General features: G+C 43.1%; 2 protein-coding genes across 3 annotated transcripts in view; both read left to right on the top strand.

The window, feature by feature from the left end:
* Nucleotides 1–14,310, top strand: part of Trim9 (E3 ubiquitin-protein ligase Trim9) — a 57,215-nt gene extending 42,905 nt beyond the window's left edge. Inside the window, exons 3-9 of one of the 2 annotated variants that reach the window (XM_043414094.1) lie at nucleotides 1,228–1,323; nucleotides 3,627–4,020; nucleotides 4,581–4,613; nucleotides 6,836–7,002; nucleotides 9,670–9,808; nucleotides 9,968–10,198; nucleotides 10,560–14,310. In XM_043414094.1, the coding sequence (XP_043270029.1) occupies nucleotides 1,228–1,323; nucleotides 3,627–4,020; nucleotides 4,581–4,613; nucleotides 6,836–7,002; nucleotides 9,670–9,808; nucleotides 9,968–10,198; nucleotides 10,560–10,888 (1,389 nt within the window). In that variant the 3' untranslated portion in view covers nucleotides 10,889–14,310. The remainder of the gene's footprint in view (nucleotides 1–1,227; nucleotides 1,324–3,626; nucleotides 4,021–4,580; nucleotides 4,614–6,835; nucleotides 7,003–9,669; nucleotides 9,809–9,967; nucleotides 10,199–10,559) is intronic. The other variant, XM_043414095.1, reaches the window with a different exon arrangement.
* A 3,675-nt stretch (nucleotides 14,311–17,985) lies between these two features.
* On the top strand, nucleotides 17,986–25,634 carry LOC122407965 (uncharacterized). Its single transcript, XM_043414454.1, has 11 exons — nucleotides 17,986–18,650; nucleotides 18,724–19,329; nucleotides 19,406–19,504; nucleotides 20,371–20,526; nucleotides 20,624–20,681; nucleotides 22,066–22,127; nucleotides 22,248–22,514; nucleotides 23,156–23,758; nucleotides 24,841–24,939; nucleotides 25,332–25,487; nucleotides 25,575–25,634. The coding sequence occupies exons 1-11, from the start codon at nucleotides 18,405–18,407 to the stop codon at nucleotides 25,632–25,634; spliced, it is 2,412 nt and encodes an 803-aa protein (XP_043270389.1). The 5' UTR covers nucleotides 17,986–18,404.
* The last annotated feature ends 1,096 nt before the right edge of the window (nucleotides 25,635–26,730 follow it).

The following is a 26,730-nucleotide window of genomic DNA, read 5'->3' as shown; positions in this document are numbered from 1 at the left end:
GCTGTTGCAGTGCCCCCGCGCGCGCGCTCGAATAACGCGTTCGAACTACTGTAAATCTCGACGCAGCGTCGCTTCCATTGCAATCCGAATAGCTTCGTCATAGTCCATTTTTTTCTCTACAGCGTGTCAGGTTCTTTCGTTTCGCGCTATCGCTCGTTCGAAGCTTTGACGACGACAAGATTTGTCGACGGCAACGAAAAACGGCGGGGGGATCAACGACGACTGGACGACGCGGCAGTCGGTTCACCGAACGAGCTCAACAAACTCCAACACGATTGCGAAAACTTCGAGCCGATCAAACCAAATGGAACCTACGAATATTCAATAAACGAAAAAAATGAAAATGGATCAAATGAACTCCCCCGATTTCCACGCCCCGAAAAAAATGAGTTCAATTAACGAATGGAAATAATGAAATATTCGGTAATTTCGATTGCGAAGACCGTTTCGCCGGCAGCATGTCGAAACAGCAATTTCTCTCGAGGTCCATTTCACCTCTGCTCTCCGTCTCCTGTGCGTAAACAAACGTACACCTGTCGGGTTTTGTGACACTAAACGCCGAGGGTGGTTTGTCTGGAGCCTCGAGGCTCTCTCGCGTTTCTCGTCAGCAAATGCGCCCGTTTGCACGTGTGTCACGATATTCACTATCGAAATCAACCGAGAGTCCCTCTTTCCACTCTCGTTAGCCATGGATATACGTATCTAAACGAACATATTGCGTGGGGTTCACGCACTCGTATATATATACGATCGGGGCTGCTATCGATCGCGAGCCGGTGTGGGATGACGATGCGATTTTCATCGGCGTGAACCACGGAAGCCAGCAGCCTCGAAAAAGCATTTTTTCTTTCACGCCCTCGCATCCGCCCGCCCGCGGTTTGCTTCGATCTTTATTCAAAAAGCTCGAGCCTCCGCGCCGCGGTTTTTCGTACTCTCTGAAAAAAGTGCCTTTCGCAATGCAAATTTTCGGGATGAAAAAAATATTTACTTTGCCGAAAAACAAATCCGGCGGGGCGGAGGGCGACTGTCGAAGAAAGAAAAATCGCATTTTCGAAACCATGCTACGGGCTGAAACTCATCGAAAATATTTCGATGAATATTTTCATATTTACTTGAGTTTATTTAACAAAATGAAACAGACTGAAGTAGCAAGAATAACATCGAAAAAAATCAAAATACACGAAGACGTTGTGAGATTACGAATATTTGCTTTTTCTGTTTGACCAGACCGAGCTGTCGCAGAATCTGCAACAGCTGTCCGAACGAGCACGCTCCACGACGGAATTCATCCAGAGACTCAAAGGAATGACGGACAAAGTTCACGTGAGTAACGAATCCAGCTGTTTGGAGCATATTATTTCACGGGTTTTCGCGTCTTCGGTTGAATACCCATTCCCTCATTTTTCATTTTCCTTCCCCGGGAAAACGTCTCCTGAAATAATAAAAATATTATTGCATTCGCGAGGGTTCATTCGCACTGCTGCGAAATGCGGAAATTTATTCTGCGAGCCGTGCGCGATTGAAGTTCAGCAGAAATTTTTATCGGAGGTTGAATCGTGTGTCAGTATATCACTGAATCACATTAAAAAGAATTTCCACGACGATCAAGATTCTGTTCGACGAATCCACTTCCAAAGAGACGTTCGCCATGGGAAGATAAACTTTGAACAATATTTTAGCTACCGAATGAATATCAGATACGATGCTGATGCGTCAGAGCACTTTACGTAATAACCTCCCAACCTATAAGTCGTTTGTTTCCCGCCTCAGAATGGCTATAAACTCACGAGTATATGCACAGAGGCTTGTGCATGTGAATAACAAGGAATAAGCGGTTCCAGTCCCGGGTAATTAATGCAGCAGGGTGCGCACCCTCTCTCTCTCTCTCTCTTTCTCGCCATCGATAAAATCCCATTGTTGGAGAGTGATGAGTCTGCTTGAAAATTAATACTGGCCTGCCAGATCTTCTTGGGCTCTGAATGAATCGCAGAATTTTATTGCCTCTCTCTCTCCCTGCGTAGATCGACGCGGATCACTATCGACGAGCGAAATAATCGAACTCTTGAGGGAGGGGGGTGCTGCTTTAGAAAGCCAAAAAAATCGATTGTTTTTGGGAGTGTTTTTGGATAGACGGAAATGACTCAGTATAGGGAACTTTTCGGTATGGTTTCAAGGATATTTCAAGAGTACAAAAACATTTTTTCAATGTGAGATACGCTAATTTGTACGTGGCTTATGCGCAAGGTCTGATCGTCCAAGTTTCTCAGCTGCGTACAATGTGGGGGTCGTAATTATCGTCTGGGACAAAAATCCCAAGTTATTTTCCATTTTCATATATTTTTCTTCCACACGAATCTATAAAAACCCGAAAAAATCTCGAAATTCTATATTTCTAGGGAGTTTGAAAAAAAAAACGCTTCTAAAGAAGAAGAATATAGAATTTTGCAATTTTTTCGGGTTTTCGTAGGTTCGTATGGAAGGAAAATATGTGAAAATGGAAAAAAAATTGGAATTTTTGTTGCAGACGATAATTGCGATCTCCACACTGTACACAGCTGAGAAACTTCGACAATCGGATCATGTATAAATCAGTATTTCTCACATGAAAAACATGTTTTTGTACTTTTGATACATCCTTGAAACAATAGCGAAAAGTTCGCAATGCTGAGTTACTAAAAGTTATTAACCGTCGATCTTAAATGCTTTCCCGAAAACAATCGATATTTTTTGACTTTCTGAAGCAGGGCCCCCTTAATCGCACGTGAGTTCACTCCCTCTCATTTGTACTGGGGAGAGCAGATGATAAAATTCTGCTGAGAAAAGTCGCTCTCGCGCGTCTTTGTCCTTACTCCGCCCTTGATCACGACATTACCAAAAGTTTCGGCGAGCGAGTATCGTCCGACGCTCATGGAAGTCGCTTTGGGGAGGAGAAAAGCTTAGCTGCGATTAAACGGATCAGGCGCGACTGCGTCCAGTTTTAGGGAAACTTGACATCTGCTACGGCCTTAGAATCCGTGTCCTTTATCGGTTTTATCGTCCAGCACAGTTTCGCCGAGCTCGTTGCTGTGCTTTTCGCCTCAAAATTACTTTCACAGAGGTTAACGGTCTTGTTGTTGTATAAATTTATTCGGTTTTAATTACGAATAGATGGGGATACGAGTAATTGAATTGAATCGAGGAGAAAGGAGTTTGGAAAGTGGAGAATTTGGAAAATTCACGAAAATTTCGGTTTTTCACGTTCATCGATAGCGACTTCATCTGTTCGGATTCGCTTTCTTTCGAGCAGAAAAATGGGAAGGGCAATGAACCCGCGATAAGCCAGGCCAGAAAAATCCTTTGAGTGGGAATCACGTGCAAAAATTGTCAGTCAGAGCTTGAAAAATTCCACCAGCAAAAAGTGTTCGGAGACAAACGCAGTCGCTGAAGTTAGTAAAAACTTGAAGAAAATTGTATCAGCGAGCGACTCGTTAAGCCGAAATCCTCAAAATAACTCGACGCTTCATCGAACATAAAACAAACAGCGAGCACTTTTCTCCCCAGAATTCCACGATCCAACGACCCTCAAACTTTCATCGACGTTGCCAGATCGTTTTGAGGGGGAAATTTGAAGGCTCTTTTCATTGCAGGAGGAATGCGTGAGTTTGGAAGAAGAGGTAGAGGAAAGGGTCGCCCATCTGGTGAGTCTGTTACAATCGAGGAAGTCTCGGTTGATCGAAGCAGCCCGCCAGACTCGAGAAGCGAGGGTTCGATCGCTGCGCGATCAGGTGACGAGGTGCGCGACTCATTTGCAAGCCACCACCGCACTTCTGACCTTCTGCATCGAGGCACTCAAGGAAAATGACAGCGCAGCCTTCCTCCAAATTGGAGGGATGCTCTCCGTGAGAGCTGCGACCGCGGCTGGCTCGTGGGGAGCAGCTGAGGGGGTTCAAGAAATCGCTCGTTTGCCTCTCCTCGATTTGACTCTCGATGACAAACCACTGAGACGGGCCATCGATCAACTCACCTTTGTACAACTCAAACGTAAGTCTCGAACTTTGTAACTCTCTTTTTGCTTGTTCCCCTATAAATGGCAATTTTTGTATTCGATTTCCTTCAATGAATTTTTCTCAGTCTCATTTCTAGGCCACAAAATTAAGCTCTCATATTATTTCATACCCGAGTTCCCCGAGGAGTTCCCTCACAATTTTTCCATATTTTCTTATATCTTATATCGAATTCACTTTGATTAATTCCCAGTGTAAGTCAGATTCGTCCTCGATTTTCTTCAACCTTCCCTGCTCAACAGTATTCGTCTCGAATTGGCTGTCCACTTTGATTTCCCCCCTTTGATAAGCGCCTTCACTTTTCTTATTTCAATTCCGCGTCCCAATATTCCTTCCGACAAAAAATCATGAGTGGTCACCCTCGAGTTTCCGTCAGCCCGAAGGCTGCTCCGAGTCCAAAAAGCTCGTTTGCTAACCCCCATTTCTCATCAGTGATCAATGTCTCGTGTTTGAATGAGCGAAACGACGAAAGAAAATCGTCCGTTTTCACTCGACAATTATCCATAATAATGTGCGTGTGTGTAACTTTGGACGCAGCTGCAGAGGGAGAAGATCGGTATCCAACAGCAGGTAAAGATAAATCACGTCAAATATATTTCCCAATTAATCGAATGAAATAATTGTGTATGATGAAAACTGGAGCGACCAACGATAAAGGAACAAATGGCAGGATTCGTTCTTCCTTCGTATACTCGGTCAATGCGCGCCTTAACGTCGTTCGTCCTCTTGATTAACGTTTCGAGAGCGCATTAATTAGCCGGCTTTGAATACGAGCGAGCTCGCTAGTGCGACTCTAAACATTATCGTGCGCGGAGTATATCTGTAGAGAGTTTTCTGGGGCGGGGGGGGGGGGGGGGAAGCGTCAAGTATAACGGAGTTAACGATCTCATAGCGTGCGTTTATAGCACCTGCTGTGTTTCCTGTCCTCGTTTCGCCTTTGTGCTAAGCATCCTTCTCACTTTTTATTCCTCCCGAGCTTTTGCCACCCTTTGTGAAAGAGGCTTTTGTGTGTGTGTGTGTGTGTGTGTGTGTGTGTGTGTGTGTGTGTGTGTGTGTGTGTGTGTGTGTGTAGATGCATATACTCTTAGGCGATATAACGCTAATGAATCTTCGTTATCCTCGAGATAGCTAAAGAGACCACGGCTTTTTTCTCTCGCGTTCTGGGCTTCGCCACGGTACGCGGTTCTCTGGTCGGCTCTTGCTCTGCTTTTAGCCGGGCGAATATCGTGCGGAAGAAAAATAAAAAATTCCTTTTTATATGGCGCGATAACTCGAGATCCTTTTAAAAATTCTATGGGCTGTTAAGATTTTTCGATATTCCTGCGAGCGCTCCGCTATGGGTAGCTCATTTTCTGGGCTTCTTTACTTCTTTGTTGATCGATAAAAATTTGCGAAAATTCAAGACACTGGGACGATGATTCCGGGGGAAATGACTCGATCGGAGCGTCCTCGTACAACTTCGGGCGAGCCACGCGAGCCTCCTTTTATCTCCCGATCTCCTATTCTTCTCGTATTCGTTGAACCTTCGGTAAAATCCCTCGCTGAAAAGGGAATTAAGCGCGAGCATAGGCGCGGGCTTACCGATACTATTATTGTCGGGCGCGGAGCATTAATCGCTCGCATATAAATAAATGTCCGCGCGTACGCACCGCGACATCAGGTGGAGAGGCTTTTATTTCATCGTCACGCTTCCGACTCCGCTGCGCTCCACCCAGCACCGACGCAATACATTTATTTACTGCGCGCGGGAGCTTCCCCCCACAAAAGCTTCACGAACGAGCCGATCCCCAATCGCAGAATCCACGCTTCCGCAGAGATAGGAACGCTACTTTTTCGAGTCGAAACAAAGCCCCCGAAAAGCGACCAGCTGTTGATGGAGGCCCAAGCGGAACTGTAAATTCCAACGAAAGCTCCCGCATCCTAAATTCCGATTCAGTAACTTTCTCTCTCGCTCTCTTTGTATATATTCAGCCCTTTATGCGCGATCGATTCATCCCCAGAAGTCCGCGAATTCACTCGTAAATACCAGAATCATTAGGTTACTTCGAACTATCAATTATTCCGGCTCTCTCGCACTTTTCGAGTCATTGGGAAACGTTCGTTCCGAGCCCAAAGGAAAAATGAAGATTTTATTCTCAAAGAACCGACGAATTTGGTTGTAGGAAAGCGTGGAAATGGCGGAAAGTCTTTGCAATAAATTGATGAGCTCATTCATGATTTCTTTTCGTACTAAATCACCTCATTAGACCAGCCAAAGCACAAGTCTTCCGAAAATTCCGTAATTTTTTTTCAAAATACTCTGTCCCAACAAACGCCGCAACGACTCGCGATCCGAACTCGTCGAGGACAGGATTAAATGCGGTCGAGATTAAGGGGCTCGGATAGAGTGGTAAAAAAAAGTTTTTAATGGCCAAACTTGTTTCTCGCGAAGCTCTCTCGAAGGGGAGCGACCAGAAATGGGAAGCTGCGGTCGCCACTATCGCGGACGCGGCGCTGTTACTACTCGCTGAAGTAGTAAACTCCGCCAGTGTGTCAGCCACTCGTGGGAGCCTGCTCGGCCACCGAAGCACTTCCGTTGTTGTTGTTTTTCGAAAATAATCCCTTTTCTCCTCGGGAGAAGTGGAACATTTCGAGAAACATTGAAAAACTTAAGAAAAGAGCAAAAAATCCTTTTTAATTGGTAGAAAAAAATTGTGAATTTTCTAAAACCACAAATCAAACGCGATCGAAGGATAAGAATTTAAACGGAAAATATTTCTCACCTTTTTTCCTCCAACGTCATTGATTTTCAGCACCAGCAGCTCCCCTTCTCATTCCCGAGGAGTGCAGCACTCAGAACAACAGCGTAACCGTTGCTTGGCAGCCTCCGGCTGGTCACGGAATTGGTTGCGGTCAGCGTGGACCAGCCATCGAAGGTTATCTTCTCGAACTCGACGACGGATGCGGCGGAGAGTTCAGGGTGAGTCGACGACAAATTCTCCTTTCTTATGCTCCCCCTTTCCCGCTCGCCGAACTTCCGACTCTACCGGAGACAAACAATCCCGAGACGGGACTGTAACTGCTCTCATTCGGTGCTCGGGCTCCTTCGATCCGCACCCACAAACCATTTCTAGTGATGCACGGATTCCACTATCTTTATTGTCCCTTCATCGCCAGCCAGCTCATCAAAACTCTCCGGTAAACACCAAGAAATAGTGGATCGAAACTGTCCGTGTTTCTGGGGATAAGAATCTTTGTAATTCATTTATATCAGATGCTAACTTTGCGCCCGACTTTTTAATGACGACGAGCCGATCGAGCAGCTGATCACACTTTCAATTTTTCTCAGTTTTTCCCCACGTTTTTTCTCATCTACAATTTACTCAAAATTCAGAGAGAGGGTTTTTGAAAAACGAATTATCTACGTTGATTTTTCTCGACTGAAACGTCGGAGCGGATTCGATGGGAAAACTCTGTAAAATACTTTGGAGCGTACCAAGTTTGCACAAAAATGAGAACACTCGGACAGGAAAATGGCTGATTCAACCAAGTTTTTACTGCACCAGCGGATCGTAGCGAGGAAAATGAAATTCGTTAACCTACATACGAGTTTAGTTGGTTGAAACACTCAATTCGTTGGCTCGAATGGATGTTTCTCACTGCGAGGGAAACCGGGGTGGTTGAAGTTTTGTTGGATCAACAAATTCGATTGTTCGCCACGATTCGTTGAAAAACTTTGGTGGGATGATAAAATCGCAGAAAAGTAACAATTTCAGTATTTTCATTCGCTCTTGAGTCATTCTCCAGTCTTCATTTGTCTCAAATATTTTTTATCTCGGAGGATGCACTTTTCAACTCTTTTTCTGAAGCTTTGATGACAAAAGTAGGGGAGGGGAGTGCGTTTCTGCTTGATTTATCGCCATTGGGATTTTAATCGGTATCTGCGGATTCATTTTCTCGGAGAATCTCGATAGGTTTGAGAGCATGCGAGATTTATTAGACGCGTTGCAACGGCTGACAGGCTCAGTGCGCTCGGCTGGGCGTTTGAAGAGACGATTCTCAACTGTCATAATTATAGCTGTAACTCTTCGGATAGACGAAATGAGAGCACGTGCGCACACACGCATGCATAAATAAATATCCCGGAGCGAGAGACGGTTTTTTACATGTTTTTTCGCACCCGTACAAGCTCTACAAGCTCGTGCGAGTGCGCGGACGAGGTCAAAGAAAAAGGGAAAAGTGGAGAAGTGAGAAAGAGGGGAATGAAAAATAGTGGCTCGAGCCATGCAAACAAGCCCGGAGAGACGCAACAGTTCAAAGAAACCCCCTCGCGCACTCGCACGCCCGCGCGCCTAGCACAAACGACCATTAGAAGAGCAGCACTTCCTTCCACTCGTCCGGCAAAAAGAATTTTCCAGAAATTTTACGAGTCGCGTTTTTTAGCCCCGAAATATAAAGGAACGGGGAACAACTCCGCGCTTCCGTGACGGAAGGAGACTTTAAGCGGTCAAGTGTCACCTGCTGGACCTCGCGAGAATGCGAAACTCGCCAAAACTCGTATCCGGTCGAGATAAATTATTCCTATTTACGAAAAGACTCGGAAACCTTTTTTCGACTCACAGAATCCATTGTTTTTAGACGATTATACAAAAATTTCTCCCACGTACGAAAAACACATTCCGAAAAATAATTTCACTTCGAACTATTTCGCTTTTCAACACTCGAAGAAAGAGACCGCGCGAGCGAGTTTCAATTCCGCTCTTTTTCCGTCCCCCAAAAAGGCCCGAACATCGAATTTTTGAAAAAAATTTCATCTCACTGCATCACGTTTTCCTGAGAACAAAAATTCGTTGGTGAGGAACAACTAAAAAGTTGGAACAAAATTTGTCCGATCGTTGATAACTTTGCACTGAGCATCTTGCATTATTTCCTTTGCATTGCTTCGTTTTCGACTCAACCACGCGGTCATTCGTAACTCACACATGACACATTTAATGTCCTGAGTAGAGAGCCGCGTTTGGGGAGGGCTAAGAACGATCTCGTTAATTTCGCGTTATACATCCCCCGAACCCTTGTGCATGGATTAACCATTCAGTTCCGCTCGACGTCGCACCCCCTGCTCTCGACGGCGACGGAATTTCGTGGCAACGTAACATCACCGAAGTACACCGGTACTTGATGAAAATGGACGAGCGAATGGTGCGAGAACGCTCCTCCCTTTTTCGCTGGCCCGACCCTCCCCGTCTCAATCACTGCATAAATTTCCAGAATATTTCATAAATTCATGAAAATTCAATTGTTTACACGCTCCGGGCGAGTTTCACGTTCGTCATTATATTCCTGCACCGTTTTTCAATACTTTACGGAACAATTTTCGAGTGCATATTTCATGCCAGATAATATTGCGACAATCATTAAAAATGTTGAAAATTTTTGGAGCAAAATAACGATGCATTGATCGTGGGCACTTGATTTTTGACATATTTGAGTGAATCGCAATTTGAATTTCCGATATTTCAAGTATTCCGAGACTTTTGATTGGAGCAATGAAATAAAATTGGTCGTTGAGCGTTAATGAATTTCCATGCTTCACTTGTACAGATAATGAGAATAATATTTTTCTTCTTTTTCGTTTGAAATATTACAGGAAGTTTATTGCGGACGCGAAACAATCTGCACGGTCGACGGGCTCCATTTTAATTCTCTGTACAACGCTCGCGTGCGAGCTTTCAACAGCGCTGGCGAGGGCGAATACTCGGAACTCATCGGACTCCAAACGGCAGAGCGTAAGTGACAATGATTGATCGGTCAACTGGACGGTTTGCGACTAAACTGCGTTGCCTCGAAATCCGTTGATCGAAACCTGAAAAAAATGGAAAGAGCAATTGGCTGACTTGACACTTGAACGAAATTTTTGATTAATTTGACTTTTACCTCGTGACCAGTCGCTTGGTTCTCGTGGGCGATCGGAGCTCCTGGGATCCCTCAGGAAGTCACAATATCGGACGACGCAATGAGCGTCTCCTGCGAAGGCTACGAGCATCGCGTCGTCCTCTCAAGCGTTGGTTTCTCTCGGGGTGTGCACTATTGGGAGCTGACGATCGATCGGTATCACAGCGACACGGATCCGGCGTTTGGCATCGCCAGGGCTGACGTCGCACGCGATCAAATGTTGGGTGAGTCAGCTTCTTTGACTTTGAAACTTCTGAAAATAAAAGATCTTTCTAAAATCTAAAAACAACAAAACGAAATTTGTGCTAGTTTTCAAAATCATTAGAATGCGACCTAAAAAATTCCACTTTCCAAAAAACCTTCGATTTCCCATAAAAAGGAATCGAAATTCCCAAAATTCCCAAAGTCGTAAAAAGTCAGAAAATTTGCAAAATCATCACGAATTCGATCCCCCTCGAACTGTCTTCGTTCGTGTGTGAAAAGCGCCAGAGAATTTCCAGGATAGAAAAATTTTGACCTGGAGATTCATCGGTCTTGAGTCTTTTGTCGAAAAAAGTGAAAAAAAAACTTGAAAATTTTGAACAGGCAAAGACGACAAAGGTTGGAGCATGTACATAGATCGTCAAAGATCGTGGTTCATGCACGGTGGTGGTCACGCCCAGAGGACCGAAGGTGGAGTACAGCAAGGCACAACGGTGGGCGTTCTCCTCGACCTCGAGACGACCCACACGTTGCGTTTTTTCGTGAACGATCAGCCCCAAGGTAGCGTGGCATTTCACGATCTTTACGGTGTTTTTTACCCGGCGGTGAGCCTGAATCGTGGAGTATCGGTAACTCTTCATACGGCGATCGACGCGCCGCAGCATTTGCTCGCTCTCCACGAGGAATATGCGAGCGATATTATTCAGAGCTAGGGGTACCTGAACGTCCTGAGAAAGGGCTTAAACGTGCAGGACATCGAATCGCCGCTTTCCTCATTCGCCTCCATTCTGAACGAGTATGACCTCCAAACCGCGAGTTTGATCGCCAACAAGGACATCGGCAGCGTAACAACTAACGGGGACTTACAGTCGATCGGGGTTATTCATACGTTAGAAAAAATAGTTGAAGAATCGCCGAACCACTTGGGCGAGCCGAATTGAATCGACCGCGCGGCGATACCGATTAGGAAATACCGAGAGATCGGTTTCTCAATCGTTGATAGAATTAACATTATCGAGCTTTTAATCTCATCGAAAATCCTCCGATCGAGCCACCACGAACTCTCAATTCGGGGACTCGATATATTCGTGCTGGGTTACGCGACTCGGCTTTTTATCGCGTAAGGAAACGAATTTGATACACACAGATCTCGTAATTGTTACGTCCTTTTGTTTATTTTATTGTTTTTCTTTTCGATTATTCAAGACTGAATTTCATAGAATTTTGCAAAATCGAGGAACCGTGGGTGAGTCTGCTGCGTGCGTGTGTGAGAGAAAGCGAGAGAGTGAAATAACATTTTTACGTACGATCGAGCTGAAAAAAATGCGCACCAGTTTTCGCGACCTGCCGGTTACGAACCGCCTTCCAGGACGGACTTTTGCCGCCTATTCGTACTCGTATTTTCTATGCTATTGACGCACAAAAAAATCGATCGATATTTATTACGATTTTAAAATCATTTGGTATCGGGTTACCAGATAAAAAAGAACTCGGCGTCGCAACGACCATCCTTGGACAATTGTACAACCTTTTTTCTCATGATCAATCTTTCGGGAAGGAACGATGAGCGAAATAAATAAATCGAGTCCCAAGGAACTATTTCGCATCGGGGAGGGTTCGCCATTATCATATCGAAATCACGTATTTAAACGGCGTAGTTCTTAAGATTATCAGTATCATAGGTTACATGAATAATAACGTTAAAAATGAATATTCGTGACACGAATGCAGCTTGAATGTTGTATAAAGAAAAAGCGAGGAAAACTGGAAAACGTTGCAGGTAAAGAAACACGATAAACTACAAGAATAAACGGGCGAAAGAGGGTGGTAACGTTCGAGTATAAATTTTTCTAGTCTCCGTAGGATCCTCGCCACTTCCTACGTCCCCGCAACACTTAATTTTTCTCCCTCACGTGCCTGCACGGAGTCGCTTATGATTCCTTCTAGTTTAAACCCAAAACCTCCATCACGAAACATCTCAAAAATTGCGCCGACTCTTCTGAGGCAGTTAGCTAATAACATTGCAAGAAGAAAAGTCCTTTTTCATTTTTTTCTCCGATCAACCGTTCCCGAGATAACAGCGAATTTGTACAGTAGCCAATCCACTGCGCGCTCGGTGACGCCGCTAGTCCGGCGAGGGTGGGAGAAGGCTCTGGCTCTCGCCTATTGGCTAACGCAGTAATTGTCCGATATTTCGCGAACGGTAATTCGGAGGAGAAAATGCAAAGGGACTTTTCTGCTCAGAATCATACGCTCCGGATCTCTCTATCATTTACATTTTGCTTTGGATTGTATGAGCTCGTTGGGGGAAGTGAAATAAGGAAGAACGATTTTTGTCTTCTCGTTCGTCGTATCCTTCCTTGCACAATTCCTTTACCAACGTATTGTAATTACAGGCGTTGCTGTCGTCCTCGAATAAATTGAGAGGGAACATCGATTAAACGATCAAAGTTTTCCACGTGGAATTAATCATTTGCAGATAGTTACACTCCAAATCCCCTGAACGATAATAAAATTGCTCGAAGCTTAAGGCACTTCGCTCGAAATAAGTTGTCTGGCGAAGACTTGCCAGGAAACAGAGATCCCGGTGAATGTGGCACTGAAATTAAGACTCTTCTGATCCAAGCCCTCCAGTGATGTTCTCCCAGTCTTCCTAACGACGAGCTTTCGTCCCGTCACAAAGTTTCGTGCTGTTTGGTCAGAACAGCCGAGATCGCAATCGACCTCCAATCATATTCCTCTCCGGTCTCACACATTCTCAGTCCATTTGGACAGAGGAAACAGTTTAATTAATTAACCAACTGTCCAACTGTCCCTTTGGCCAGGTTTTCTTAACACTCTGACTTTATCCAACATTCACGTGCATCGGTCGATTCGATTGCTCGCTCCGATCTGACGTCTGACACATTTTACGGAAAAGTGATTTTTCTTTCGGAAAAAGTACTTTTGCTGAGTACTTTCGAGACACCAGCGAATCGTCGCTATCGATTTTTCCCCCTTTCGGTTGAGATTTACCTTTTCAGGCTATTTTCCTTTCTTCGGAAGAATCCTTAGCACATACACGACAGAATTTTCAAAGAAAATTTTGTCTGACGCTTGTAGCATTTACTTTCAGACTTCTATCAGATCGAATTTAACGCGGGAGGCGGAAAAGGCGGAGCGCTGCTTGCTTCGGTGATGGATGAAGAGCCATGGGTAGGAAGGTGCTCGACGTTCGTATTTTCTGGAGCTTCCCGAACGTGAAATGCTGCTCCGTGCCATTAAATTAAGTCTGCACTGAGACAGTTCATCACTTCTGGAATGGCCAGTTATTTTCTTTTCGCCTTTTTACAGCAATAATGTTATCGCGAGACGTAACAATGGGCCTCATTGCATTTACTCGATTGGTATTTATGCTCACCAATCAATTATTTCGGAGCACCTCCAGGGCGCAGTTTTTGAGATGTTTTTTTATCATCCGCACTACCTTTGGTGGGAGAAATAGTTAGTTAAGGATGAATGAAAGGGAAGAGAATGAGAGGCGCGTTTTTGGAGCAGGAGCGTCGAACACGGAGGCGTCAAACGTCTCGAGCGTGTTTCCTGTCCACGAGCCATCGACGAATTAACGTAAGAACGGCAGCTTTGAAAATGCACAAATAAAATCGATTACGTTCGAGGAAGATTGGCTTTCCGATCGACGAATATGGACACAAATAAAACGCCCACATTTACAATCCAACTGTATATATTTGTACATAACATTATCGATTATACATTGCTGATGAAATTGCCAACTGTAACATTTACGACTGTATCCGAGACCAATAAAAACTCAAAGAAAAGAAAAACCATCAACCTTTCAAAGATCCTCTTCCTCTTCCTCATTTTCCTTACTTTGTTGATCGTTAAAAAAAACGTTGCGTCTATGATCCCTCGTAAAACGGCGCTATCGGGACATAAAAATAGGCGAGTGAAGGCGTCGCAGCTCGCAATGTCGAGACACGACAAAGTTCCGGCTCGGATCCAGATAAAGAGAAGAGTAAAATGGACTCCGCCAGGTGGAAAATGTTGAAATGCTCCGATCGAATTATCATGCCGCTGTAAACTGGAATAAATTTTCTACAATTATCCTCCACTCGCCTCGCAACGTTAATTACCTACATTGTCGTTTCTAACAGTGATATTTATGATTGTTAGAAAAAAACGAATGAAAAGAGACTCGATCTTGAAGCTTTGACAAAGGATCGGGGTCACGGATTTTTTGCCTATCTCAATGCCCTCTCCTCCAGAGTACATTGTATTCGAATCTAGAATATTCTCCAGTGTTCCTGCTCCATTCTCTTCCTCGTTTTCTACGACTCAATTTACGTTTGAATCGAGCGTTGTGAGGGGACCGAGAAATGGGAGGAGACGCATTTCCGACAGAGGACAAACGAGACCCTGTGCTCGCGAACCCTTTGCGCTTACCGGGTGTCTCGGAATTCCATCCGACGTTGTCAGACCGATCGGGGGCAAATCTGATCAGCTTCCTTTGGGACGCGATCAAGAAGAGATTTTTTTTTCTTCTCGAGTATCATTCGATCACTGGATTTAACGCGAAGCAAAATTCCAACATTATACATTCGAGGCAACCTCGCAGACGAGCTCTCGAAAAATTTTTCATCGCACACCGAAACCCTGAAAACTCCCGAAATCTCGGTAAATTTCTCCTTCGAAACCTTCCCCGACTATGCTCTGTGTACACGCAGAAACTCCCAACCAAACGTGCAAAGGAAAACCGGTTTTGATGCTCCAATTACAACGAGACTGCGAAAAATGGGAAGCATACGAGCTGTAATGATTTAGGTAGATTCGTAGAATCGATAATAAACCAAGAAAATATTGCTCCAGTGAGGAGTAGCATTCAAAGTGAAGGATGGAATATTTGGAAGCCGAAAACTCATTTGGAACTTCAAAGACTAGAAAAATTCGATGAAAAGTCCAATTTCTGAGGACGATTCGGAGTCGAATCGACTCACGAATCCCAGTAGCGTTTTCTTTTCGTCATCATCGTTCAAGCTCCTCGAAATGAATTTGATTATCGTCGTACTGGGTCATTCGCTTGGACTTTTTATTTACTGTTTACGAACGGTGAGATTTTCCTTCAACGAGAAGCTCCTCCGTCTCCGTGGAGCCGATTCTCCGCTTGCAGAAACAACCGTGTGCTTGGTAACGTCTCCGGTTGAATCTTAGAAAGTAATAAAAAGAAAAACCCTTCCCGGACTGACTGAATAGCTTTTGTGTGTCAGGATAGTTGGTGAGCATTTTTCATAAGCGTTACAAGAAGCCTGAATTTTTCAAGTTTTTTCATCTGAACAGACAAACGGAAAAAATGGATTCGACTGTGAGCCATATTTAAAGGCGCGACCCCCTTCAAAAGACCAAACTGCGGATTCTACGGTTCGAGGGTGTTTTCTTGCTACACGAAAAACGTCGCAAGAATTTCCGGAATACTTTTCTTTTATGCTGGTGATTTCACGAGGAGCGTGTACCGATTTTATCTCTCGGCCTAGTCGCAGACCTCGTGAATCTGGGTCATGAAAAGGGCAAAAAAAACGAAACATTGTATGGGAAGAAAAGCACGAAGATCGTGTCGTATTTGCATCCGAACGAAAGACCCTTTTCCGAATCCATGAAGTTTCTGAACGATGTACGAGACTTTTATGCAACATATGCATTTTAATAGAGCTCGGAGATTTCGATAAAACGAGAATCGTGTAACTGCCTCTCCGTGTTTCTGTTCTTCCTGCTTATATACACGCTTATACTCGTCTCAATGCTTTCTATATCGTGCAATGAATAAAATTTCATCGCTGCAGGCGGAGCAGCGAACCCGTTAGTAAATTAAAGGGACACCAGACGCGTTTCACCAAGTTTTTCGTCATTCAACCCTCGAACTTCTCTCCGAAACGAACTTTCATCAACGCTCATCTTAATTTATTGGCATTGAAATTTGAAATACTCCACGGTCGAGAGACCGAGAAATACTGGAGAGGAAATAAACTTTTTCTTTCGCCTTAATAAACCACACCGTCGATCCGATCATGATTCTCTCAGCTCAGGACATAAAATGGGGGAAACTTCGCGAACCGGCTCGAGAATGGTCGCTCCGACTTTGGCCACGCCCAGGTTCGTGTTACCGAGCTTCTCATTGGCCGCAATGGAATGATTCGTATTTTTTGAATGGGGCATCGCAGAAGCGAGAGCTTTCGAGGAGTTTTTTCTTCGGAATTTCGGAAGGAACGGAACTGGGCGGTAACTGAAGTGTTTTTTTGTATTTCCATATAATTTTCATATTTTTGCGAGGAAAAATTGTTTTTCATTTCACTCGGGAAACAGTCTTATTTGGGCTTTTTTATGGCCTTGGAAATGAGGGGCACGATTGTAAAAAAACGTTTTCACTCGAAATGGCGAAGTTCTCGTAAAGAGTGTTAATTTTCGAATGAATTTTTAAGAAGAATTCCTGTCTTTTCACACTCGGCGTTAGAATCCAGGAAGAACCGCCACGCAACATCTTTTTACACGGTTTTGCGCACTGGATTAATCAACACGAACGACGCGTTCATGCAGCACTGACAGCCTTAACGCTCGAGATATTTCCATCGCGATATTGCAACGAATGATTTAATTCACCGTGGAATACAGCTGCTGAGTCGTGACACTTTTTGTAATTAGTAACTGTCCCATTCGCCGTTGAGATTATTCGACTTTTTCCCTGATTTTAATATAAGTGAGGCGCCGAACGGGCGAAGGAGCTCCTCAAACTAGTACTTTGACGATAATTATGTGCGCATCGGTCATTCGCACCCAAGGGGTTCTACGTTGCGTCAAGAAAAATCTTTGACTTTATGAATATTTCGAGAACTCGAATGATCGGAATAGCGACCAAAAGTGTTATGCAACCTCGAGGTTGCGGCTCCGAAATCTCATTTTTTTACGGATCTACGATACCGCAGATTTGCATGGATTTTGGTCACAAAGTTTTGAGTGAGAAACGTTTTTTTATGTGACGCTGAAGTTCGCAATTTTGGAGTCCAACGAAAAGAACGAAGAAAAAAAAAACAATTTTCTACCCTCCTTAATTAACGATTCGTAATTTTTCGAGCCCCACAAACGATCCGCGAAATAAAAAATTGGAGGCTCCCAAACATCTTTCTCGTCCGTTTCCTCGGAAACGAATTCTGCCAACTTTGGCGTCGTTTTTTTAGGCATATTTTTCGAGTGATAAGCGGCCTTTTTCGCAGCCATTCTTCAATGTGGTTCTTCACGTCACTTACTCGATACTGAACAATAGAAATGCTTCTACGATTGAGGTGGATTAGCGAATCGCGATTTTCCGATCTCCATTTCGAAGTACTCGTTTCACAAAGGATTATTTCGAGACCCTCGCCCTGGGAAGATCTGGCTTAAACGAAGATCGAAGAACGACTGGCGACGGTGGTTCTACCAGAAAAAAATGGCGGCCGTCGTCGCAGCGGGAAAAGAAAACTCTACCAACGTCACCGGTATAATTGAATTTTCATTTCTCAGGAGCAGTAATGTATGCACGAGGTATATAGATAAATGGAAATCGAGTTCGTACAACTCATGAACTTTTTAATACTTTTATTATTTAAATGAATGTCGTGAGCAAGCATTACGAACAATTTTAAAACTCTTATTTCCACATTATTATCATTGAGAACGATTGCTATTTTTACTTTGTAATCGACTTCCCTTCTGCTTTCCTCCTCTCCTATTATTACAGGCGTTTTTAGCTTCGAGAATGAGAAACCGCAGGGATCTACGGACAGTCTCGTTCCTCGATCAAGTAAATTAAACTCGGAGGGATTTCGGCTCCAATCAGAGTTTTGCGATCTTTTAATCTCTTTCGTATTTCGAAAATGAAGAATTTCATGTTTTCCGGCCCATAAATTTTGATCTTCGGGTCCACGGTTGTTCTTTTTACGGAGTCAAATCTACTGACTTATTTTTTCTATCAAATTTCGAGGGGAGCTGCATTCGGAATTCATGATCGATTCCAATGTCCGCGAAAACCGAATGAACCTAAAAATATCGTTGTCGAGAATTACCGGGGTCTGACGCAGGCTAGAGAAGCTCTGGGAACAGAATCTTAAGGAGAGACCATTAAGAAATTGTGGCAGTTTTTTCGGTGGCTTTTTGCACTTTTTCAAAATTTCGTTGTCGTAGATTGAGCGCAAAGTCAGGGCCATGTCGAGTCAAATGGACGTGTACAATCGGTACGGTAAAACGATCAGGAAAATCCTGTTGCTCGCTGGTCTGCGCCCGGTCGTGAATCCGAGTGTGTTTTATCGTTTGCTTCCGTTCGTTCACGTAGCGGCTGAGCTTTGGATGATTTTTGCGGTATTCAATTTCACGCGTTTGCACGCGAAGGATTTCGAGCTTGTGATCAAGGGGCTCGGTTTAGCTCTGACTTTCCTGATCAGCGTACTGAAAGTAATTGAAAATTGAACATTTAATTCGTACAACGACGAGGTGAAATAAACGAACTTTATTCGTTGCTGAACAGATGATCTGCTTAACGGTTCATCGCGATCGGCTGCTCGACCTGCGAGACAATCTCGAAGGGACTTTCTCTCAAGATCTTGAGGACCCTGAGCTGAGACCGATTTTGCTCTCGCCTCTGCTCACGTACTATCGACCCTCGCTCGTATTTTCATTAATTCTCTACACACTGTGCATTCTCTACTCGATCATACCGATCGTCGTGATCATCATTCAGCTCGCCCACGGTGTCGGTCTCGTCAAATATATTCTCCCCTTCACGACTGTCTACCCTTGGTCCATCGGTCCAAAGAACAAATGGTTTTTCATGATTCTGTACGTTTTTGAAACTTACGTCAGCGTGTGCATCACCAGCACGGCAGCATCCGTCGACGCCCTCTTCGGCTATTACATTTTCCAAATATCAGGAGAACTTCGCACTTTGGCTCATCGTTTGAGAAACTTGAAAGCCAACGGACACTATGACAAGGTCATTAGGGAGTGCGTCTCGAGACACGAGATTTTGACTCGATGTCAAAATCACCTCGAACACATCTACGGACCGATCGTTCTTTGCTTGTCGATTTCCAACGCTCTTATCATCTGCGCTATGATTTGGCAGGCTACTCACGTAAGTCACGTTCCATCTCAATCGACAAACACTTTTTTTTTTTTTTTTTATTCATTTTGCCAATTGCTTTGTGCAGGTCGACCCGAAAAAAGCTTCACCGTTCGTTCTTTTTATCGTCATGAAGGGCGTTCAAACTTTGTTTTATGGCTGGTTCGGCTCGACCTTGACTACTGAGGTACTTTTCTCAGGAGCTTGATAAATTAGTGTTTTTTTAACTCGAAGTTTCGGGAGATTCAGAACTCAGATTTTTCTGTGTCCCGAGAAATCCTGTGACTTTTGAATCGGAAAATTGAGCAAATGGGTTTTGTGCTACTTTCCCATTTTTTAAGGTGGTTCATGCACGAAACGATTTTCTTAAAAACGTCTTGAAATTTACACAGTTTCACTGGCTAGTCGACTGACACGCATATCGTATTTTGAAGGGTTCGTCTTATTGGTTATTTAGATAAACGTCCTTAAATATAAAGAAAAACGTGCACGATAACAATGAAGTGTATAATGAAGTTCTGGGAAAAAATTCGAAACGATTGTCTTACCAGTAAAATGAGGAATCGTAACCTCACATTTGCTTATTTCGGCATTTTGTTTCTTCTTGGCGTGTCTTTTTATCAACACTTTTTTCTCGATCCATTTCCCTTTGTGTTTCCCCTTTGGGCTCTCTGAAGCGATTTTTCACAGAAAAAACTAGTATTTTAGCCAGGGACGAATGGAATTTCGTTCAATTAATGGCTTATAATTTCATTCGTCAAAAAATAAGTTGAAAAAATTGATTTACAATTTTGAATGAATAGCTCTGACATTGATTTGGAGTGATAATATCTTTAATTGGAAAGCAAAAATCGAGTCAATTTAGACGCCCATAAAACACGATCCTACGGGCATGATCTACCTTAAAATCACCCGAGAAATGTGTTGAGGAAAAATGATCGAGTTCGTTGTTTTCATTTTGTTATTGCCACTGAAAAAATTGGTGATTCTCTTCGATAAAAATATCATTCGATTTTTCAACTGAGTTTCTATTAAATTGTTCCATTGACGAAGAACGAGAAATTTTCCGAGGCAATATACGAGATCGACTGGCCAGGATCGGGGGAAAAATCTCTCATGACGAGTGTCCTAACGATGATATCGTGCAACAAGCCATTCGTTCTTAGTGCATGTTCCGTGGGGACCATAACCGTCGACATGTTTATTGCAGTGAGTCTTTCACCGCGGAATGTCATTGGAAAAATATTTTTACATCGAAAAATTTATGGATTCAGAGAGCTTTCGGGTCGATGTCGTTTCTCCACAGGTCTGCAACACCGCTCTCTCGTACTACTGCATGCTTCGTACTTTAGAGGAACATAAACGTTTCGAATGAGCGAACCGCGGTGGAGAAATAAACGAAAAACGCCGATTGGCCAGCCATGAATTTTTGTAACGAGGCTATTAAAACCTCTAAAATAGAATGTACGACGATTATTCTGTCGGGTTTGGCAAAATATTAAATAAAATAATCATTTTTAAGCATTTTTTTCTTCAGATTCGATTCAATATCAGTTTCCACGGTTTCATCAACGCTCCGTTAAATTCAAGCGACCAACGACTCGCTTCAATTAAATTCCGGAGGGAACAAAAAAAAACAAACAAAAATACTCATTTGAAAAATTTGACAGAAAAATATTTCGACGTTCAAAATCATCGAAGCGTCTGGAAAATCACTGTCACGTTGTTTATTAAATTCGAAACAAAATTCCGTCACGTGCAACGAATACTTTCACATCAATTTCGTTGTTTTCCGAGATTCAAACCAAATTCGAGTCCGAATTTTCTGATTATTTTCAATTTCACTACTAACCTCTGACAGTTCAAGAATCTCGGATGCCATTCGGTTCAATTTCGTCGAATACTTCGCCCGATATCGCACGTCACATTTGTATTTTATCATGGACAGTTTCGAGCGATAATTTCGCCCGTTTTTTACAGAACTTCCTTCCATTTCAATGAACAATTAATCAGCTTCCAAGCACAGAAAATTTTCGATGTGATGGGAAATTTTGCGGACGGAAGATCCGGTCCATAGGAGAGTGCGAGAAAGACTAGCGACGCTCGTTCTTTGAAAAAACGCCGGACCCCTTCCGCTCGCCTTCGTACCGTTCCTGTGCCCCCCCGAGACGAGAACTTGTGCTCTGCTTTTTCTATAATTGGATTATATTTTATTCTACAATATGTAGCGTACCGGAAACATCGCGGTTGAAAGTTTACATAAACGGAAAACAATTTAAAGCAACTTATCAACTTTTGAATCGCAGGCGGAGCACTTTACTGGGATAAACGTCGGTTTTAATGGTAAGTTTTATTTATGCACGATAAACAAGCTTTTTTTCTGCTGTTTTTCTCCTTATTATCCCCTCCCTTTCCTTAATGATTTTAAATCGTTTACTTCTGCTCCCTGCACTCGTGTCGCCCTCGAACGGTGATGGATCAGTGTTTTATTTTCAAAAGAGTGAAAAACAGCTAGTAGAAATTCACGTACCGGGGACGAAAATATTCGAAAGACGACCGCGAAGGTTATCCTTCGATCCGGCCAACAAAAGTCACCATTTGCGCGACATTGAAAGTCGTCAGTTTGTGAATAATTTTTATGTTTTAATCTCACCCACTTTTTGAAGACAAAACCGAGTGTTTTCTCGTCCCTGCCGCTTTCTTACGGTTAGCAAAATCCGAAAAATTTTCAACCAAAAAATGTAAAAGTGAGGAAACATCGAGAAAACTTGGGTTTGTCGAATCTCGCATTAGAGCCGAGCAGAGTAAAGGCAAATTCATTGGCAACTGGAGAGGGTTTAAAATCTTCGTGAAAAATGGTGAAAACTGCATTTGTTCGAGGAATCTTTTTTCGATCTGTTCGATTGCAGTGACATTAGCGTTGTTTACAGATTCGCAAAAGTAACGACGAAACGTCGATGCTCGTCGACAAGTATACAATGTACGAAAGTGCGCTGAAAAAAATGCTGACCTTCGCAGGAGTTTGGCCCAGAACGAGATCGAGTGTTATTGATCGTGTTTTGATGGGCGCCCATGCATTGGCATCGGTTTTAATGATCTTCGCAATCACGAAATTTTGTCTCGAGCACATTCAGAATCTTCATCTTTTCTTGACGGGTCTCAGTCTGGGCCTCGGTTTCGTGACTATCATACAAAAAGTAAGGCGTCAAGCGCTCCACGCATAATCAGAAGTTACGATAATCCGCCGCACGACCACTCGGAAGCTTTTTTTCTTTCTGTCGAGTCTCTTGACCCCGAGCTACGACTCGGGATTACAGAATTGGAATTATTCTCATTTTTTTTTTCACAAAAACAACGAGAATTGAGAGTAGAACATTTTTTTTCATTCATTCAAAAATAAATTGAATTGAAAAAAAGTTGAAACCTTGAAATTGTTAAAAACTGAAATAAAAATGAAGTGGAAAAAGGTTCAAAATGGCATTTTAAATTTTCGAGTGATCATCGCGTGCATAAAAGTTTGGTAAAAGTCTCAGTGCTATGAGCGAAGGGTTCGTGAGCCCGGGGCTTGAGCTCAGTAAAAGTGGAGCCACCTGCGTCGGCTGAGTCTGCCTTGGCCTTCATGTAAATGTCATAAAGTATGGCGATAGGGAAGAGTGGTTGTGAGGCTTTTGTCGAGGGGTCTGACAGGAACACAGGTCAACTACAGCGATGTAGGGGAAAAGTAGGGTCAGGACGATGGGAAAATGAATGAATTATCAATATTTGGAGAGTTTCTAAGCATGCTAAATGTGCGAGTGATGTGCATGCTCCTAAAGTGTAGTTAAAATTTCTTTTGCAGATGATATGTTTGACCTTTTATCGAGGCGATTTATTCGAGCTGCATGTGACTCTGGCCCACACGTTTGCAAAAGACTACAACAATGTTGATTTGCGACCGATTTTAATGTCGCCATTTTTAACTTTTTATCGGCCTTACCAAGTGATGATGGGAATAGCGTGGTCAGGAATGGCACTTTACTGGAGCGTTCCTTTGGTTTTCATACTAATTCAGATCGCAAAGGGAGCAAACGTCATAAAATACATGCTCCCTTTTCCGACCTCATTTCCTTGGCCAATAAGTGCCAACAAATTGGTTTACGCAGGAATTTACATCTTCGAAATCTACGCATCAACCTGCCTCAGTGTTTTTACAGTAGCCGTTGATTCCCTCTTCGGTTATTACATCTTCCAAATATCCGGACAACTTCGCACCTTATCCCATCGGATAAGAAATTTAAGCTCGAGAGACAACCATCGACAAGTCATCACCGAGTGCGTCTCCAGACATCAAACTTTAACGCGTTGCCAGGAGAGCCTCGAACGCATTTATGGACCAATCGTTCTTTGGCTGTCCGTTGCTAGCGCAATGGTCCTGTGCGCCCTCATCTATCAAGCCGCTCATGTGAGTTATCGATCAAACTGTGTTCATATTTGGGACGAAATAAAAAGATTATCATTGGATTAAGGTCTATACACATGTGATGGGCGGAAAAATCGAAAATTTTTTTATTAGATATTCTTTAAGTACAATGTCTGAAGAATATTCTCACGAAATTTCATAAAGATCGGAGCATTAGATTCGTAGCTACGGGTATTTCAACCAACCGCGCGCTGCACGCGGTCGTTTGATACTCGAATCTTTAAACGCGATTATCTCAGAATCGTTTTTTTTTTTGAAAAATCCCTTTGCGGTGGACACGATCACTAAAAGACTATTAATCCGATCCATAGGAAATTTATACCACTTATTTATTACAGTAATAGCTGAGACCTGGACGAAGGATTTCGTATTTTGTCGGGGAAAAAAAATTGTGACAAAGAAGCCGAGAATTAGCACCTCAAAAAATGAATTTTTTGTTAAAACTGTCGCCATTTTTTTTCTAAATTAAAATTTTTACGAATCCTTCGTCCACGTCCAAGCTACTATTGTAATAAATAAGTGGTATCAATTTCGTATGGATCGGATTAATAGTTTTTTCACGTCGACCGCAACTGATGCTCAAAAAAAGTTGCAACTGGAATACAGTTGGAGTGGCGCCATTTCGAGAAATTTTTTGATGAAAAAAATTGTACAAGTACACGAACATATGCACTAATGAATATCGTTCACAGTTTTTCAATAAATATTTATTTTCTTGTCGAAGAAAAAGTCAAGGAAATCCCGTTTTTCGGCCCTCTGCAAGTGCTTAACCCTTTAAGTCTCAGGAAGTTTTTCGATTCAAAGAAAATCAAGAGCGATATTTGCTGTCGAATTTAAGCCAATTCGATGAGACCGGCGGCCATATGCGGAACACCACAATCCTCGCGGGCCCCGTCCATGGACGCCATTCCATCGCGTACGTTTCATTGGTTCAATTTCAGCAACGGATAGCTCATTTCGATTTCTACGCTTCAAAAAACAGCCACAAATGTTTGCACTCAAAACTGTCATTCCCTCGTATTTATCGCTCGTCAAACTTTTCAAATTCTCGAAATTTCGTGCAGTTGGATCCGAGGAAAGCTGTTATCGTCGTCATGTACATATTTATCAAAGGCGTCCAAACATTGTTTTACGGCTGGTCTGGAACAGCTCTGTCAACCGAGGTATTGTCATTGCGATACAGCAAGGGGCAAGGAAACACGAGAGATCGGGCCAGAGTAGCGGACTCGATATCAAAAAGAGTTTCTTTTCGTATTTTATCTACAGCTCCCGGAATTTTAAGCAAAATTCCAGCTCAATTTTAACACAGTTTATTGCAACATCGAGAATTTCCATTATTGACTACTCGGCAGATTTCTCAGTTCGATCTTTGCTTCGAGCTCAGCCACCCAAAAATAATTGCCAGATTCTTCGACAAAGAGAAAAAAAGAATGAACAACGTTTTTCAAACCGATGTTCCCCCAATCAGATCTCGCCTCCTGCTCGGGTCTCTCAAACCCCAAAATAATTTTTGCACTCCTACTGACGTTTTTCATCTCTGATAAAATTCACGCAGAACGACAATTTTCGGGAGGCCATATACGCCAGTGACTGGGCAGGCTCGGGCGAGAAAACCCTCATGACAAACATTTTGATTCTCTTAATATACAACAAGCCCTTCGTCCTGAAGGCGTGTTCCGTCGCAACCATTTCTGTAGACATGTTCATCGCTGTAAGTATTACGGATGAGGCTTCAGCAATGAAAAGCCAGGATATTAAGAGTTATTGGCCACCTTCCCATGAATCTGTTTCTTCACAGGTCTCCAATACCGCTATCTCCTACTACTTTATGTTACGAACGTTGGAGGAGGCACAATAATGTTTCAGGGGAAGCATATCCTGTGTGTGCACCTCGGAATGGTCCGTAAAATTGAAACGTCTTTGAAATGTTTCGCTGTACGGGGAGGTTATATTTGATTAAATTTTGTAAAATCAGAATTTACTTTTTCATTAACTTTCCTCCAATTATTTTCCTGGGACTTGTCGAAGTTCTTAGAGCAGCTGAAAAAAATGGGAGAAAAAAAAGATTTTGAGCGCATAGTGAAAAAAGTTGCATCGAAGAAAAGAATTGAACGTTTTTTATTCGAGATTTCGAAAGGTGTCAGAAGCGCTCGCAACTTTTGCTCAAAGCTGTAGAGTTTTAAAAGGTTGCACTGCAATATGCGAGGGTAGATGGTGAAACTGGCTCCATCCAGTCGGATGTGAAGAAACGGTGACTAAGATGGGGATGATAAAGAGCAGCAGAGAGAGAGAAAAGGGGAGAGAGCGAGAGAGGGAGAGAGGAATATATCAATACCTCCAGGCCATTGACGTCAGGTGCCCCGTCGTCTCGACGTCTTCCTAAACGTCGTAATTGGAGCTCATTTTTCCGTCGTCTCTTTCGTCCTTTCCTCTCTTTCTCTCGATGCCAGCGAACCCTCGTCACTCGTGGGGAGCCTCTTTATTTTTCCTCTTTTGTGGGCCTTTCGCAGGGTTATTGGGATCTCGATTTCGTTTTATGATTCGCGGATAAACGTTGTACGAGATTTCGTGTGCATTATGCATACAAAAATGGTAGGAATTATCAAGTGATTAAAGCCGAGCAGGTAAATTAAATGAAGATTCAACACGAAAGAAGAAATTTAATAAAACGTACAAAGCCATAAAAAAGAGCGATTTTTTTCTCAGCTTTTCATTTTAATTGCCACATATTTCAGTGATTCGTACAGCTTTCGGTACAGAAGCAAGACTCTGAATTGTTCTCACGTTTTTTTGGCTCTCTGCCGAAACGAGAGCGCGTGACATTGGCAACTATTCGCAGAGAGAATTCCGGCGTTAGCTTCACAGAATCGCAGTTCACGTTGTAAGCGCGCACCATTATCCGAAGGGAAAAGCTCGGATCGTTAGACCCAGAAACTACTCACGCTTTATGGATC

The sequence above is a fragment of the Venturia canescens genome, chromosome 3, assembly GCF_019457755.1.
Source record: "Venturia canescens isolate UGA chromosome 3, ASM1945775v1, whole genome shotgun sequence".
Classification (NCBI taxonomy): domain Eukaryota; kingdom Metazoa; phylum Arthropoda; class Insecta; order Hymenoptera; family Ichneumonidae; genus Venturia; species Venturia canescens.
The sequence above is the reverse complement of the archived record's forward strand: the minus strand, read 5'-3'. Positions and strand labels throughout refer to the sequence as shown.